We start from the raw sequence: 18,653 nt of genomic DNA, 5'->3' as shown, positions 1-18,653 counted from the left end.
CCTGCATGCTCTGAAACCATGCATCACACTCATACTAGCACTGCATGGACGTTATCTCCCCATACCTCACTGTTATCATGACTCAACCTATTTGGGTCCCCACTTGTAACTTATGTATGTCATTCCTTCTTCCTCCTCTTCCACCGACCTCATCCTTATGTATCTCAAATGTGATAACCTCCTCCTTCCAATGCTTTCACATCTGTATTCAAGCATGCAATCCTGTCATTTTCCCTTTCATCCCTCCGCTCTCAGGCCCTGAATTCTCACTATTACCCTGACTGGTCGTCTTTGTTGATCTTGGCTCAGAATGTGGCGGCCCGTCTCTCGCTATCTGCCCCTGTTCTTCTCCTCTTGTGTGATGTTAATGAGGCCTTTTGGTTGGTAATTAAAAGATGGCCCAGAGATACAGAAAGACTAATTAACCAAGACAAGGCTGCTGGAGAGGGCTGATATACTGCCAAGCACCATTCCTCTTCTGAATACAGTACAAATGATTCATTTATTAATTGTTTAAAAAACTGTTGATAGTCGACATGTCTCAAGCTCTACAAAAGGGCTTTTTTTTTTATTCCCGAGGCAGGCGATCACTGTAAATAAGAATTTGCTCTGAGTAATTGAATTAGTCTCTGGAATGCTTCATTAGATAAATTAAGTAAATCAATTAGAGTGTGGCACATATCTATTGTCTGGTTGGCTGCACTCCTGATTGTTGGTTGTCTGTCATATTGGTGAGTTATGCTGTTCAATTTAAGATACCCAGTATAATATAAGACATTTCCATTTTCTCTGTTTCTTAAAAATTCCCAAAATATGTTGCATTTGCTGCTCCGAACACTTTTGGTCTAATAGATTGTTCCCAGAAAATATCCTCTGGCGAACAGGAAGTGGTTTCCAGCAGCAACAGTGGTTTGTTTAGAGTAAATAGAAGAGAAATGGGCAGTTAGCATGAGCAGCAATATCCGACATCTCTGACTTGGCCAAGAAATAGCGCCATCTACATTTTCTACAATTAAATTAACAGACAGTTCCCTGTCAACTCCAACAATGACAAGTACATTAAGGGTTTGTTTCTTGATTTCTGTCTGACTTTGTTCCCAAATTTACATCCTGTGAACTGCCTGAACTCTAAAAACATCTGCCTCTCTTAGGAGGAGAAAAGGAAGATGAAGGAGGAGATTGAAAGGAGGAGAGCAGAGGCAGCTGAGAAGAGACAGAAGGTGGAGGACACTCCGGACGGGGAGGGCAGACCTTTTAAGTGTGTCAGCCCTCGGGGCTCCTCTTTGAAGGTCAGTCGACCATTTTTAACTTCTCACCTCAGCCCTGCATCACGTTACTGATTACAGTTGTAGATTTACCTCTCATAATACTTTTCTGCCCAAATCTTGCTAGCAGATTTTGTTAGCTTATGCTAGCTTTGTTACAGGTGGTCCAAACCTCCATCAGTGGCTGTTCCTGCTGATCTGTTTTAAATCAAAAATTTTGTCTGAACTATTTACTTGGTGGCAACAAACATAATATCATACTAATAAAGCTAAAGCTATGGCAGAAACGTTAGCATCCTCTCTGGAAGATGATATGATTAAAAGTAATGAAAGGAAAGAAACAGCTTTGTTCTTGTTTTGCATTGTACAATTAGGTTTAGTATGGTAGGAAAATATCAGACGATTGTTTTAATGTAGCCATGTCTAGCTGCTGAAGGTCGCTTGATCGAATAAAGATCAGTATAGAGTTGCTAACTTACGCTCAGATTGTAGGACCATCATTCACACAGTGGGAAAATGCTAGACATTGGACGTGCTAGTTGTCAGTTGGCTTTCTTTTTTTTTTTTACTTGTAGCTCACACGCCAATGTAGTTAGCTAATGAAATTCTTCTTTGTTTTGAAGGTAATGCTATATTTTACATGTTAGCTAGTGCCATAAATGCTAATGATTGCACCTTACTAGCTAGTTAAGCTAGTTAACCAGAAATACTAAAGATTTCATCATAGGTTAAAGCAGACATAATTGGGTTCTTGTTTAATTAATAAAAAAGGGTTGCTCTTATTGCAGCCACATCCACCTTTTCAATATGTAGAGAAATTTAAAGTCAATGTAGTTAGCTAATGAAATTCTTCTTTGTTTTGGAGGTAATGCTATATTTTGCCTGTTAGCTAGTGCCATAAATGCTAATGATTGCACCTTACTAGCTAGTTAAGCTAGATAACCAGAAATACTAATGGTTTTACCATAGGTTAAAGCAGACATAATTGGATTCTTGTTTAATTAATGCAAAGTGTTGCTCTTATTGCAGCCACATCCACCTTTTCAATATGTCGAGAAATTTAAAGTCAATGTGGTTAGCTAATGAAATTCTTCTTTGCTTAGAGGTTACGTGACATTTTGCGTGTTAGCTAGTTAGCCAGAAATGCTAATAATTGCAGCTTACTAGCTAGGTAAGCTAGTTAGCCAGAAATACTAATAATTGCATCTTAGTAGAGACATTTAAAGTTTGATTTATTTGCATGCTCTTAAACAATGATAATTATTCAATACTTAAGACAATTGTAACATATTATTTGCCTCTTCAAGCACAGTTGTTAGTATAACCGTGTCTAAAAAAGACACAGAGTCTAAAAAGCTCTTCAGAACCTACAAATCCCACTCATCCGGCAGCGCAGCAAAGCTCAAGCTAAACATTCAAAATATTTGGAGAGATTAAGTACCAGAGGACCCGCTTCTGCCCCTCTGACCTCTTTTAGCTCTCTGTGTGAAGTGTTATCAGACTGAGATGAAGGTGTTTAAAAATGGAAAGAGCTTTGATGAACTGTGAGAGATATGTGAAAAAGTTTTCTCTATTTTTTCTGTTCATTCTTACTTTGAAATTCTGCTGACATGTTAACCTGTTATTCACATGAAACACGATTATATAAAAACCAAACTGAATCCACCCAGTGTGTGCCCATCCCAGCCTCATCCGAAGATAAATGGTTGTCACTGCGAAGGAACGTTTAATCAAGTCAAATGTGAATAAATGTTTCCAGTGTTGCCAAAAGCCAACTCCCACACACTCAAAATCTGGGGGGATTTTCAGCCAGTGGAGAAAATCTAATTAGTGACAGTTAGCAGTAATATCCATCTGGCCCGTCCCAGTGAGACTGCAGATTCTAGGCTTGGCTCTAATGGTGTGTGCGCTCTGATCGCTGTTGTATCAAGTACTGTGTTTTTTTGTGGCCACTTTTGTAACTAATGTTGTACAACTGTTGTTCTCCACATCGATGCACTCGCTTTACAGTCACAGCTTTACTTTGTGATTATGTTTACTGTAGGTACCGATGTGTTTAAGTCTCTGTGTGTGTGTGTGTGTGTGTGTGTGTGTGTGTGTTCGTGTGTGGGTTGTTATATTTCATACACTACACACTGTGTTGTAGATGAATTGTTGCTTTGCAGTGTGATACTTTTAGGCCTCTGTGTTACTAGGTCATACACAGTGGGTGTGTAGAGTTCATATACCAACTTTAGCTTATCTTTTTTTTCAATCATACCTGGAATAGAAGAACTTTACATCTAAGCTCATTGCTTTTAAGTGAATGCCATGAATATACAGCCAAAAACACAAAATAAACTCACATGGTAGCAGCAGAACAAGCTGTAAACCCAGCATTAATTTATTTAGCCGAAGACGTTGATATGGCTTACATGCTAGCAAAAACATGCTACATCCAGCAGACACATAGTAACATTTGCCTTAATTTGGGTCGTGTTTGTAGTCATTTAGGGAATGTAAATGCAAAATATCATTATCAATTTGGCTCTTTTGTGTTCATAACCAACTTCTGAAATAAATAATGGCTCCTAAGCTACTACTTTCACAAGCTAGCTAATCGCTAACGTTGTCCAGCTGTTGGCCAGGCAGGTGTACTTGGCAAGTAGCTAACGGTTGGCTTATCACAATGCTTATACTGTAACATATTTTTGTTGAAGAAAATTATGCAGCTGGAACAAAAACAGTTAACAAAAGAAAGAACGAGAATATGAGCTAATAGACGGACTCTGCAGAGGCGATATTCAGTTGGTGATGTATCTCTGTGGGTTCATTAAAATAAGTGACATATTTCACCTTACACATAGTAATTGACCTTTTGTTAAAAACAAAATATGAATATCACAGGACACAATATGGACCCCACAATAGTCATGAAAATGATACCAACAAATGAAAAAAATTACTCATATCTATCTTACATGTTACCAAATTAGAGTTTCAAGCCACCACCCCCTCTATTTTAAAATAGCATGCATGCCATTGAGAACAGAAGTTGTTTCCGTCATGTCCTTTTGCTGCTGTATGTTTTTTTGCCATATAAAACCAAATATAGAGAAATAAGCCTGGTTATCAGCAATCAACTCCCAGTGGAACGCACAGTGCCAGGAGCTCGGCCACATATTATCAGCTGTAAAGCAGCATCACCCTGCCCTGTGTGTTAGATAAAGTACAGTGTTCTGTGGGAGAGAAGGACAGAGGGACAGAATGGAGGACAGGCTGCGGGGATGCAGGAAAGCGATTAGGGTTAACAAGATTACTGTAACTGCGTTCGAACGGCTTCAGCTCTTTAAAACTCGAATGAGAATGGGGAATTTCCTGTCTGAGAGTATTTTGGGAACTCCCACATTCGGTAGCAGCCGAGCGCGAGGTCATTTTTTCACAGGGACAGAGGGGGAGAGCACTTTCTTTTGTCCTTTTAAAGTTTATTTTTTGTGAGCGTCTAAGGAACGCATGCGTTGCCCCTCTTTTAGCCCTTTTTTTCGTATATCATAAACAAGCCTCAGAGATCCCACAGTCTTAACGGCAGATATGGGGGGGGGGATGTGCTGTGTTTTTTTTGTGTGTGTATGTGTGCATGTCTGTCACAGCATGTTGCACGGGGAGGGAACAAAAAGTGACATTGTGTGTTGCTGGTCTTGAGATCTAACTTACTGAGCATATGAAGATATGACAAATGTAGATATCAACCATTACAAATATTGTTATTTTTGTATCGACAAGAAAGTTGAGCACATGAATCATATTAAAACCAGTGATTACAGTGTCTACATATTGACTTATGACTTTAATTCAAGCACAGATTTTACAATGAAAATACTCATAAAAACACTAAAGGCACGATAGAAACATGGAAACAAAGAGGAGAGATTCCACGAACATCTGTTTTAAGGCTACAAAAGAGTGATGGGAAATGTTGTGTTGCAGTGATGTATGCATGTATGGAATATCACTGCAATATTTATTAACCTAGAGCTGTTTCAACCTTCACAACAGATTGGGGAGAGAGCGGAGTTCCTGAACAAGTCGGCGCAGAAAAGGTGAAAACATCCAAAGTCGAACATGTTAGCTTTGCAGTCATGTTTTGCAGAGAAGTAAAAATGTTTTAATCCCCACTTGGGGTTGGAAGTATGTTCTCTCCAGGCACTAAAGATGAAATACTTGACAACAATGTGTATAGTATTCTAAGTGGTCTCTTGCTGTGTAGACTGACTGTTTGCTTCTGCCCAGCAGCACAGTGAAGGCGGCTCATTCTCCTGTGGTGTCCAAGATAGACAACAGGCTGGAGCAGTACACCTCAGCCGCTCAGGTTAGTGTTTCCTTAACTGTAAAATTTCAATTAGGCAGCTTTGATATTTTTTAAATATTTTTTTACATAACATAAAACATTTTTCACAACTACTGCAACCAACAGATGTGATGGGTTACACCACTGACTGCATATATAGATGGACGACGCCTCTCCATCTGCTCGTATTGTACAGAATTGATGCCAAAATAGCCCCCATGACAGGCGCTTCCATCTTGCGATGGTGACATCATTTGGAGCAAGAGTCTGCTCGGTAGAGATTGGCGAGTGGAGCTGCCGTAGCCACTTCTGCTAACCAAAACACACACTTAACATACCGAAAAAAACAGTGAAGATCCCGCACGCCAGCAATAGTAAATGGACTGTATTTATATAGCGCTTTTCTAGTATTTACGACCACTCAAAGCTGCTTTTACATTACATTCACCCATTCACACGCTGATGGCAAAGGCCTAAGTGCCAATCTCCAGTCAGATCTATGCCCATTCAGATGGCTATGCCACCAGGAGCAATTCGGGTTTCAGTGTCCAAGGACACTTCGACATGTGACTGTAGCAGTCAGGGATCGAACCTTCCAATTGAGAGACGACCGACTCTACCACTGAGCCACAGCCCCGCCAGCATGTTTAACAGCAGAACAGCTTCTTTGTGTTGCTCTGAAGCAGACGTTCACAGATATGGAAACTTCAATTGTAGTGATTGTTTTATTTACGTCTCCTCTTGCCGTTCCTCCTCTACTCTGCTAATCCGGAACAGATCGGGTGCAGGAGCCGTATTTGTCAACAGAGCTGTCAATCATCCTTTTGACAGCATCAAATAACTAATTAAAAATAAACTTGTCAGAAAAATGAACACTTGGACGTAAATCAGCATGATAAGAACTAACTATAATGACTTTTGATTTTATAGTTTGACTCATGTCCCATCTGTTACCATGGATGAGGCGGGCTTTATGACCTATACTGCAGCCAGTCAGCAGGGGGCGCTCCAAATGTTTTGGCTTCACTTTTAGGGAGCGGTCATGTTGTCCATCTTTGTATACAGTCTATGGGTTACACCTTGGAAATTAATGAGGTCTATTGAGATACACAGTGTCTATTCCCATTCAGTAGAAGAAGAACAAAGTCAGCACAAGTAGAAATATCTCCTACATAAATACATAGATATATGGCTACAAATCTGTGCAAACATTTACACACCAAAAATCTCTGTCAGCTGTAAATTAGATAACAAGTTTCGGCAGTATATTTGTTCTCAGCCGTGAACAAACTTGAACAAATCTTTTAATAGCTTTGTTTGAAAATCTCTGAAGTGGTCCATCAATAAAGGAGATATTTCTACTTGTGCTGAATGGGTAACATATTCAAAATTAGAAAACCTTATTTAAAGTTATTTGGACTCCATTAACACTTGTAATTGTGTGTTTTGTTACACAATAATAGACCATATTTATCAAGTGTTATTAAGGGAGAACTATTGACTATTCTTGTGGTACTAAGGCCCTTACTGAGCAGAGCATATTAAGATGGTAATTCATGTAAAACAACTTCCTTACTTGCTATTAATAAGCAGTAATTAGGAGGTTATTGAGTAAAAACCTTTAGCTAATGGCCTAGTAGTTGAAGAATATGATCATGCAGAATAAGGTGTTAATAAGTGCTTTATAATGACTAATTAAGAGTCAATATTCAACTAATATGCATGTGAGTGAAATTAATATCTGATTATGGCTGCCATACAGGCCTAAAAGTTGCCCAAAAGTATCCATTCTCTCCTATTAACATGTCCTAAATTGAAGAGACGTTAGCATTAAATTAGCATGTCATGTCACTCCCACATGCTTATTCTTTTATAAGTCTACCTTAGCATGATTCTCTATTTAAATACCCAAAGCAGCACAGTAATCTTTCTTAATGCTCTTTGAAGACACTGTAGGGCTTTGTCACCCTTATTATTAGCCGGCACATGCGGGTAAAAAACAGACAGGTATCTGAGCTTTGATCAGGCAGTCACCGCTGCTTCTTACCAGTTTAAACCCTCCACTTTGTCTCGGCAGAGAGAGAACAAGGAGTCTCGATCCCCTCGCTCCGGAGCCGTTGATCTGCCCATGGCCACCGACAGCATACGAAACATCAAGAGCATGTGGGAGAAAGGCAACGTGTTCACCTCGCCTGGAAGTGGCGGCAGCACGTTCAAGGTAAAAGACAAGGAGGTGGTGGAGGGTGTGAGAAAGTTAATTACACTTTGTGTGTGCCTGTGTGACTGCAGCAGAGAGAGAGAGAGAGAGGAAAGAGCACCATTCAGTGGTACTTCCTGCTCAGCCCTGTTGCAGATGACGACCACGCTTAGCTGACCTTTGACCCTATCCAAACAGGAAGCAGCTGTGATGAAGACAGGCGTGGCAGGCCGCATCAACGAATGGCTGAATAAAACCCCGGAGAGCGGCAAAACGTCAGGAGGGAGGCCAGCGGTAGGTCGTCGCCGTGGCAACCCTGTAGCTGCTGCATAAAAGTACAGTACATTTACTGTACGGCTCAGGGCCCGATGGAGAAGTGGTTAAAGAAACAGTAACATAAAAGATGTAGCTCTCTTCAATGACCTGTATCTTCTTTAAATCTTTACATATGGATATATATTTGTTCAAACTTATCAAAGACATTTTTTAGCTCAATATAACCGTCTACAAATCTACTTTAAGGGCCCTGAAAAAAATGTCACCTTTGTGACAAGATATTGAAAAGACTAATAAATCTGATTGGCAAGAGTTGTGCGCTGATTACAGAAAAACGTCCGTAAACTTTTCAAATAAAGGCGTTCACTGGCCGTCCACCTCAAGGTGCAGTTGACAGTGCAGTCTTTACAGCTTGAGCACACCGTGTGGAAGTTAGTACGTACACAGAGCAGTGCAGTACAGTGCCTACTTTGTCACCTACTTTCACCTGATCACCTTCTACCTGTCAGCAATGGGTCCATACGTGATCATGCAACTTCAATAGTAATCACCTGCAAAGTCGAAGAGCCTCTGCATGCCTACGTTTTAGATGTACACATGCACAAGTTCCAGACCCACTCATTTGCACCACGAGTTGTTATTACATATTAATAATGTGAAAATAGAGTGATTATAGTAATTATGATACATTTTTGCCTTTGAAATCTTAATGAATATATCATTACTTTTAAATTCATACTGAGGCTAGCAAGCTACACCAAGTTATAACCGGTTCTTACAGCTTTTAAAAGCATTGACAGATGTCATTCACGGACTTTAGCTAGCTAACTTAGCTTCATTAAAGTCACGGCATAAAGGTTATCAAAACATTAACATTAAACCTCATTATTACACGGCTGTGTGAAATACTTTGGTTAATCACAGCATTCCAAGGTCTGCTATTTCTCTATAACAGACCGTTGCTGTGAAGGAGAAGACCATTGCTAGGGATTCAGCTCTCATCCAATAATCTGGAGGACTAACTAATAATATCAATCCCCTGAAAGAAGTCAAATCAATCATTTGTGTCATATTATTGGTCAAATAATTGATAATTTGTGTCAAATTATTGATTTCATAATAGCCGTGTAATAATAAGCGGGATAATGTATAGTCCTGCTCACCCTGTCGAGGTTCCATTCTGTGAAAACAGCCTGCTCACTATACGTTATCCCTTACTTAGCTGACACCTCATTAGCTATAACATTGTCACCGAGAGATAACATTTAAACCTACACAAACGTTTGTCTTAAAAGGTGGGTCTGCAACAGCTGCATCGAGATCTACAGGTGCTTTCCAGCTCTGCAGGGTTGTATAACACCACAGTTTTCCCAAGTTAGAACAGTTTGGGTTATAATAAATGAAAGATATAGTTATTTCTTCACACTGGTTTGACTTTCTTTTAAATGTGATGTCACTTATTTACATGAACCAGGATTGAAGAAAGTTTGACACAGAACCAGACGGCAGTTGGTTGTTGCGGCTGTCAATCAAATCCAGTCAAATAAGACTCTAAAGGTCTTAAGGAATTTTAGGATGTTAACTTCATCATGTATAATATTTGAAGGAGTTTCTACATGTATTATTTGCTTTTTTAGTTATAAATTAATTGTTACATGCTTCAGGGAAATTCTTTTTAGTGCTTTAAGTGATATGTCAGCTTAGTGAAAGTAAAGAGAGAACTTGACTAATAAATGCAACATTTACTTTCTAAAGGTTCTCTCAAATGGATATTTAAATAAGCATAACTGCAGCACTCTTATTTTATACTTTACATAAGCCCTGCAATAATATTGTTATTATGATAATGTCTCATATGCTGGTCAGTGGTCAGTTTTTTGCACAGTAGATGTTTCCTTCTAATCATTTTCAAATGATGCAGTGCAGCTGGTCAGGTCGCGACAGCATCTGTCTGGCACCACCTGGTGGCCTTAAAGGAAAAGGGAAACATAATGCAGCTTACTACAGTGCACTCTTACATCAGTCATAAACTTTGATGGAGGACATGTGGGTATTTTAAAGCCTGGCATCAGTTTGGTAAACAGTGTCACTTAAGCATTTTATCTTAAGCTTATCATAAGCTCTGCTCGCAGACGGAGAGCAAACTCGATTATCAGACGTGCTTATGTGAATGGCTCCATGCCAGTTTATCTTAGCTCTCATCGCCCCTACCTATATTTCACCCAAATATTTATGTTAGGGCTTTACATGTGGAGGATTATGGCTTATGCTTAAATAAGTAATGCACGGTAAAGAGACTGAGGATGTGAAAGAATACAAGTATTTTAAAAAAGAAGTGACTATTTCCTATATTATTCAAAAACTGGAACTGTTTTGCCATGTTTTCAACTGTACCAATATTAATAGCTCTTACCTGTAATTTACTTGCATTGAGCAGGAGTGTCTTAAAGGCCTCTGACTCATATTAAGAGTGCTATTTCCCACCTCCTCCTGACAAGCACCACTCTGCTCATTAGTGCCTGTCAACCTTTGCTCTCATTGCTCAAGTTCTCTGTCATTCCTCTCCTCAGCATCGCAGATACTCTGCCACTTGTACACACTCTGTCTCAACACAATGATCACTTTAAAACAGACGTACTGATGTGATGCTGTGTCTTTGTCTCTTTTTTTTTCTCTCTCCCTCTCACAGGACCTGAAGCCTGTTGACGTCACCAACAAGAGGAGTCTATGGGAAAACAAAGGAGCCTCTCCAACCAAGGTATCTGTTCATTGTAAACTAAAGAAGAGTACCATGTATTTGGGAAATTCCAAGTGATCATTGCTCATACTGGAGTGCGTCCACATGAAGTTTAACTGTGCCAAATTGGTTTGTGGTCTTGGACAGATTCCCTGTGGTTTTTCATGCTTTTCCAGCTGTTTTCAAAGGAATATTAAACTAATCTCACGATATTGTGACCCCGGTGTCGCAGCATTGGGAGTAACAATCACTTCTGTTTGTTTTGTTTTTAAAGAACTCTCATAGCTAGTTGACCTCACCGTTATATCTGGAATAAGCCTGGAGAGGTAACACAGTTATTGTTCCACGTTTCTTCAAAGCGCTTATCACAGAGTGAGCTCACGCTGATGTCACGCTGTCGACTTTTGCTCTGTGTTGTTGGCAAAGCTGTGCTGTGATCTGCTGTGTTTGGACACTGCTGCTTATTTTTAATCAGAAGGATATTATGTAAAGAGTTACAGTCCAAAATTAGATATTTATGATTTGATAAATGTGTTTGATTTCTGGCACACTCTCATTTAAACAGTCACTCAGTCAGACTTTATTTTTTATCATGTATTATACATCCATCCATCCATCTATACCGCTTATCCTGTTCAGGGTCGTGAGGGGGCTGGAGCCAGTCCCAGCTGTCATTAGGCGAGAGGCAGGGTTACACCATGTCAATCACAGGGCTGACACATCAAGACAGACAACCTTGCACGCTCACACTCACACCCACGCAGTCTCATTTATTATCAGAGACCACATTTTGGCATCATACAAGTTAATGCAACACAAAGTGCTTCACACCGTACACAGCCCCGAACATACACAAACACACTTGCAAAGAAATAGATGAATCACTTTGTAATTTAAAAAGCAATCAATTCCTCAATATTAGCAACATTCAGTTAAAATTATAAAGAAATAAAACCAGAAATGAGAAACACTATCAATTAATTATTTAACACCAAAGGCAGAATTACTAATAGATTATAACTCAACACTAACACTAATTTATCAAATACCTTAAAAATGAAATACATGAATGTATGGACGGACACAGGCTGCACAGTTAGTGCTGTTCTCCCCATGTGTGCGTGGGTTCCCTCTGGGTACTCCGGCTTCCTCCCACATTCCAAAGACATGCTCGTTAGGTTAATTGGTGATTCTAAATTGCCTTTGAGTGTCCAGGATGTGTCCCGCCTCTCGCCCAATGACAGCTAGGATAGGCTTCAGCCCCCCCTCGGCCCTAAATAGGATAAGAGGTAGAGATAATGGATGGATGACCTGTTTTGATGTGTGATTTTTCCCCTTTAAATGTCGCCTAACAGCCTTTTTAGCAGCTATATTTCGGCAATGCTAACATGCTAATGTAGCAGATATAATACTTACCATGCTCACCGTCTTGCAGTTGCTTTTTAGCACTTAACAGAACAGCAAAGAGTGATTCAAATCCTATTAATTTTGCTGACATTTGGTCATAAAACAATATTGGACAAACTCAATTTAAGAGTTGATGTTGGAGCAATGTTGAAAGTTAATACTTTACCAAAAAGAACCTCAAATGGACACTGCAAGGCTGCTAGCATAGCTTAAAAGTTTATGTAGATTTTGTATCTGTAATGTCCGCCATAGTTTTCAAACATCACTTGCTTTCCTGAATGCACACATAAGGCATTAAAGAAACAAAACTCCTAACTTGTAAAGCACGTCTGCCAGATGTTCTAAGTGCTGTAAAATCAAAGGAACAAAGTGAGCATATCAGCGCAGCCAATTTGAAAGCATTACGCCGTTGACTCCATTAACACCCATAACTTGTAAAAGCCGACTCAACACAACCCAGAAGATTACAGTTTAGTGTAAATTCTGTGTCGTAAAACAAACTTTAACAGTGTGCCTGTTGTCCAACTGCGGGCTGAATGCTTTACACAAATGGCTGTATCACATCACCGCTCCTTCTTCTTACGACCACAAATCACCGCTCTCAGTGCAACTTCACTTGGCTTTATATTGCCTTAATGGAGAGACTGTTTAGAGCAGTCTTTACAACTAAGACGCCTTGCTGTGTTGTGTTATGGCAGCTTGACAGGATTGAATCACTGTTATCACCTCACATTTTTAAACAAGTCGGACTAAACCCACCATGAATTGATTGTCTTATCTTTATTTGTTTATATAGAAATAAGGCTGTGTTTGTAGTAGACATGAAAGTGTACGACCTACCTCACTCACTTAAGTACCCTTCCTTCCTTCCTTCCTGCCCTGGTAGTTGTGTGTTTCTGCAGCCGACAGCTGCAGCGCAGGCTGCAGGCTGTGGTCCACCACAGTCGGTATTAGGGTTGGAGGGCAGCAGGCGGTGGTATGCACTGACGTAATAAGGGCCCTGGACAGGAAAGGTAGTGGTTAGCAACCTTGTCATTAGCTAATCCTGCTATGTAATGTCAGGGAAGGCAAGATGAGCAGGATAATGACTTGAAAGGGAGATCTGGATAGGGTACAAGTGGAAGCATAAGATCAAAAGTGGTTGTAAGCTGTTTGACTGGATGTTTGCAGGTATATTTGGCTAACTTTCTTGCATCTTTTTTGCCGTTTAAACTTCCTCATTTATGTCTTCATGCAGGTGGCAGGCAGAGGAGAGACCAAATCAGTCGCCAACGGTGAGTTTTTACAAGGCACCATAAAAAAGTAGAGCTTGTGAATGTGTGTGGGCATACATGCTGCAGCTGTACGGTGAAATCTGGCTCCAAAATGTCAACTTTTCTCGACCTAAGAAATACGGCCTTGTTTTTAGATTGGCCTCAGTGGGTTTTTTTATTTTTCTAATTGCTTTCTGAAACCAAAAAAGGGGATTTTCTGCACCCATAAAGGAGCGTTTAATCTTTTAATTGAAGTAAAAACATGGAAATGACCAAAATGAGTGGAAGGTTTAAACAGTGCCAGCATGTTTTTAGAGTATGTCAGCAGCCTACTTGCCAACAGTATGTAGTTGTAAAGATAAACATGCGCTAAACTCCATGGTATTCCCGAAAGATTCCACCCATATCAACTAAAAACACATGATCCCTCTCTGGCTTCCCACTAGCAAACATTTCCAGTTGTCCTAGTCAGGACAAATGTCCAAGCACTTTGGCAGGACTCATTTTTCCAGGTATGAAAGTTTGTCAACTTGTCACCAGCTCCTTGATTTATTCCACAACATGTGCTTCAAGCCCAATAACTGACCCTTTCACAGCCCACCCTGTGGTCTTTTTCAGGTTGCCTTTGGCCTTTTGCTCCGCAGCGTTTTAGGATGCCACTTAAACATTGTTGGCTATTTTAAAATCATATCTGAGCGCAGCCGCCGCCTCCTTTTGTACCCCCAGTGGGCAGAAGGCGAGTTTCGGCCTTGAGAGATACTTTACACAGTACATGTGTATTGTGTCTCTTTTTGAGCGCACAGGATCACACACACACAGGCAAACACCACCTCTATAAACCCACTCAACAGCCATCTCAACGCCACTCTAACCTCTCGTTTCTGCTGTTCAGACTGCTGTCCTGCCTATCACAGTGTTAGAGGTATCCTGCCAGGCCAGATTGTCTCATTAATCACTGGTATTTTGGAGATTAGCACACCATCACAGAGTAACTCATATGATGACAGAGGATTTGTTTAGATGTAGCCTTTGTTGCTATGAGTTAGCTGCATGATATTACAGAAATTTGAAACCAAACTGGACCCCATGCAAGATAGCAGCATTGCACTCTCCACATGCTTGGCTCAAACAGAGCGCTTCCAAAATAATGTTCACTATTTTTGTAATGGTGAGGTTGGAAATAATGTTTCTCTGGCTGAATTTAGAACGATAATGTCAAGTAAGATTTTTGTTACCTTTCAGAATAAATTGGAATCTGAAATATTTTTCAGTGACCTGTTAAGCGCCATTAAATATCGCTAATGAAGACACAATGTTTACCATGCTAACCATCTTGGTTGAGGTGTCAACATGCTAGCAGTTGCTTCTAAACCCTTCTTCGACACCATTAAATGTCAAAGACTGAGAGTCTACAGCCTTGTTAGCGGCTACATGTCAGCAATGCTAATATGCTAATGTTACAGGTTTAATGTTTACCATGCTAACAGTCTTGGTTGAGGTGTTAACCTGCTAGCAGTTGCTTCTTAGCACTTTACAGAACAGCAAAGGGTGATTTAAATCCTTCTTCGACACCCTTAAATGTCGAAGACTTTAAGACTGAGAGTCTATAGCCTTGTAAGTGGCTACATATAAGCAATGCTGATGTGCTAATAGAAGATACAATGTTTACCATGCTAACCGTCTTGGTTGAGGTGTTAACATGCTAGCAGTAGCTTATTAGCACTAAACAGAATAGTAAGGGGTGATTTAGATATTCGTTTAAAGATATTTGGTCATAAAATAAATATACATTGAAAGTTAAGACATAAACAAAACAACCTAAAATGGGTACTGCAAGGCTGTTAGCATAGCCTAAAAGTTTATGTATATTTTGTATTTGCAATGTCCCCCATTTTTTCAGAAATGATACATAGTTGTTTGATTTTTGGGTTATGTTTGCCACCATTTTTTCAGTCAGTTCAACTCAGGAAATCAACACTTGAGTAAGTTTTGAGTGGCGTCTAGGAGAAGCTTAAGTGGGGCAATCAAGCAATGAACATATTCTCGTGGAGCTGTCACGCAAGCAAACACTCCTTAAAATATCCCTCTCAAAAGCGGTGACATGGAACAACTTTTTTAGAATTTTAACCCTGAAACATACCAAAAGCAGTGCTAATGTTTTTATTCCTTGTTAAACGGACTGGGGGTTTTAAAGAAAGCATCAAATGACCTTTAAACTGCATGTTAACTGCATGACTTCAACACTTCATGTGGTGTTTGCTGCTTGGTTTGACCCAGTGTCACAGGTCAGAGCTGTGAACCCACACCTGTCTGCAGACTTGTAGTAAAACCACTGATGGACTCGTCTCTTGTCTTCCATCAGGTATGGGACACTAATGTCTTGAAGGAGCCACTGAAGCTGGGGACCACGACAATCCAAGACTCTTCCTTTTGACTTTGTCTAAAGAACCAAAAAACGACCACATTCCCAAGAAGGACCCCAAAAAAACAGAGGGACAGAAGAGACGCTGTCCGAGCACTGTACTGAACAGCATCATATTTTTGTACGGTTGCCACGTATAGTGCCTTTGCACAATTATTTTGCTTTCTAAAAGAAAATGCTGTGAAATTTGGTCAATTGTAATTACTATTACTAATAATTACTTTATACAATCCTGCCAGGAAAAATTAAATTGAGATCCGTTGTATTCCATGCCGATGGAGAGTAGATGAGATCAAAGTTTCCACATTCCAAAGAGATGGGTGAAATCAATTCTCTCCCTCTTACAGTACATTTTCCATCTCTTTTTTTATTTATATTTAAAGCAAAAGCTTCACACATTCCTATTTTATTCAAAGTTCACCAGTTCAGGATAGAAATATAAGCACTTCTAGAATTTAGCGGATTTCACTTTTATTATGTCTTACCATTAGTGCAGCGATGGTCTGAGTAATATATGTTAGCACATGTGATGTTTTGAATATCATACTGTATCTTATATAACATCTTTATACTCATAACAAAAAGTATTTTTGCTTTTTTTGTATCGAGAAACTATTCACCAACAGGCAGTTAACTTCGGAGGTGATAGGAGTGTTGAATATTCAGAAGGCCATTATGACTTTTATTATCCTTTATGTCATTTTATTTATGTTTAATGTGTCCTTTTATATTTCTAGCTGTTTTGTAGCTTTTGTACCCGTTCGATCACTTTAAAATCTTCAGACATTCCTCTTTAAAAGCAGGTGCAAACGATGCCTTCGCTGCTTGAAAGCTGTAGGTTTTATAATATAGGAAATCAGCAAACCAACCCTCTTTTTTACATCTGCCTTTATCTGCTTTATTGCCTCTATGCACACTCTTATTCTCAGCGATATTTTTAAGTAAGGGCATGCAAATTAAAATCAGGATGCCTTAGCATATAGCAAGATACTTGTACAATACAAGGATATTTACCACTATGTAACTCTTCTGGCCTTATGATTGCAATAAAAGCGTTTTTGACAGCTGAGGTACATTACATAATCGCCTCAAAGACAGACTTGTGATTTTCATGTTTCTTTTTCACTGATATGGCCTTAAGTAGCACATTCCCTTTCATAGTTTTTGCACAATGCAAGCTTTGATAATATTGACGGTTTTCTTGGGCATTAAATTGATCAATGTTTCTGCTCAAAAGTCTGACAATCACATTCCATGGCTCCTGAAAAGAGCAGGGGGGCTTGACCAAAATACTTTGAAGTGTGATTTAATGTGACATTTATGCTTTTTTTTTTTAATACAGTGGTTTCATAATGCCGTGTTTTTTTTTTTTTACAACTTTGTGTCCATTTTGTGTCTCTTTTATTCCATGTTTAACCAGACACTCGTTGTTTGTGTAGCGCTAAGCCTATGCAAAACACACTATCTGTAGTCTCTCTAAGCACTCCCAATGTTACACAAGTGGGCAGTTTCCAACTGGATGAATGTTTTAAACATTGTACCCATGACTCAACAACAGCAATAAAGACATTGAGGTATTCAATTGTGTTATGTTTCCTTCCAAAACTCCATTAACATGGACCACGTTACATAGCACTGTGTGTAGTACTGATGCGATAAAACATGTTATCAATAATGAAGCCATGGTTAAACATAATGAGACAAGTAAAAATACTTTAAACAAAGCTTAATCATTTTTTAGCATAATTTTCCATCAATTATTAAAAAGAATACATTGAAACAAATGAGCCTCTTTATTTTTCACTGGCTAGTTTTAGTTTTCAACTCAATTTTGGCTCAAATATATTTAAAACTGTTTGTTTTGACAACTTTCCTTTTCCCTAGCTCGGTTCCCAATATTGCTTTTCCTAGCTTAACTGTTAACACGGCTGGCTAAACACATAAGCACCCAGTAACTTAGCCTTTTAATGTAGCTACCTAGCTAAAGCTTACTTAAGTCATAAGACACAGTCATTACTGAACCTCATGCTTCTGTAGCATCAGTGTAAACTCTTAGCTTCAACATGCAAACTTAGCTAGCTAATGCTACTAAAAAAATGTTGGGGGTTGTTTGATAAGAAAAGACACATGAAATCACCAATTAACAATGTGAAGGATGACACAAAATACTAATACAATATAATACTCATATTAAACATGAGATAAAACCTTTAATATTAAGCTAATGTGAAGATAGCTGGTAGGCTACCTAGCAAGCCTTGTCAAGTCCTCTGCAGCCTTCAAGTGCTGTCAGAAAAATTGTAATAGTTAGCTGCTGCCCTAGTAGCACATTAAAAGTTTGCTTCCAGCACAGACATTAAGCTACTGTTAAAAGGACACACTAAGGAACCATCCTTTGTCAAGTCTGTCATCCTGTGTGTGTTGCCTTCAAGTGCTGTCAAAAAATATTGTAATAATGAGCTGTATCAACTTGAATGAAGGCATTAATCATTACGAACATGTGATAGGAGGTTGACAGTAGGTAAAAGCACTTGTGTGCTGTCTATTCTCAAAAGTTACAACAACAGCAACAACAAAACTTTTCAGGATCTGTTATTATTTCTTGCCAAATAATACCGTGAAGAGGCGAGGACCAGTTGTATTTTCAATTTCTGGTCTCGAGTGCAGCAGTAGCACTTGAAGGCAGCATTCCTCTCCAGGTATAACTCATCCTTAGCCTCCAACAATAGAACTGACAACCCTCACCAGTCATAGAAAAGATATGTGGTC

The 18,653-nt window shown here is 39.3% G+C and overlaps 1 protein-coding gene across 5 annotated transcripts in view; it reads left to right on the top strand.

The window, feature by feature from the left end:
* The window catches only part of cald1a (caldesmon 1a), a 64,616-nt gene extending 47,150 nt beyond the window's left edge, over nt 1-17,466 (top strand). For 4 of the 5 annotated variants that reach the window (XM_069670897.1, XM_069670896.1, XM_069670894.1 and 1 more), the window contains 8 exons: nt 1,152-1,289; nt 5,301-5,344; nt 5,538-5,613; nt 7,670-7,810; nt 7,988-8,083; nt 10,755-10,823; nt 13,447-13,483; nt 15,825-17,466. In XM_069670897.1, the coding sequence (XP_069526998.1) occupies nt 1,152-1,289; nt 5,301-5,344; nt 5,538-5,613; nt 7,670-7,810; nt 7,988-8,083; nt 10,755-10,823; nt 13,447-13,483; nt 15,825-15,838 (615 nt within the window). In that variant the 3' untranslated portion in view covers nt 15,839-17,466. Of the gene's footprint in view, nt 1-1,151; nt 1,290-5,300; nt 5,345-5,537; nt 5,614-7,669; nt 7,811-7,987; nt 8,084-10,754; nt 10,824-11,076; nt 11,129-13,446; nt 13,484-15,824 lie in introns of all 5 variants that reach the window. The other variant, XR_011308715.1, reaches the window with a different exon arrangement.
* Nucleotides 17,467-18,653: the final 1,187 nt, after the last annotated feature.

Source organism: Semicossyphus pulcher, unplaced genomic scaffold (assembly GCF_022749685.1).
Source record: "Semicossyphus pulcher isolate SPU_LCO1_2020_fin unplaced genomic scaffold, fSemPul1.0.p SCAF_20, whole genome shotgun sequence".
Classification (NCBI taxonomy): domain Eukaryota; kingdom Metazoa; phylum Chordata; class Actinopteri; order Labriformes; family Labridae; genus Semicossyphus; species Semicossyphus pulcher.
This window is presented reverse-complemented; position numbering and strand designations above follow the sequence as displayed.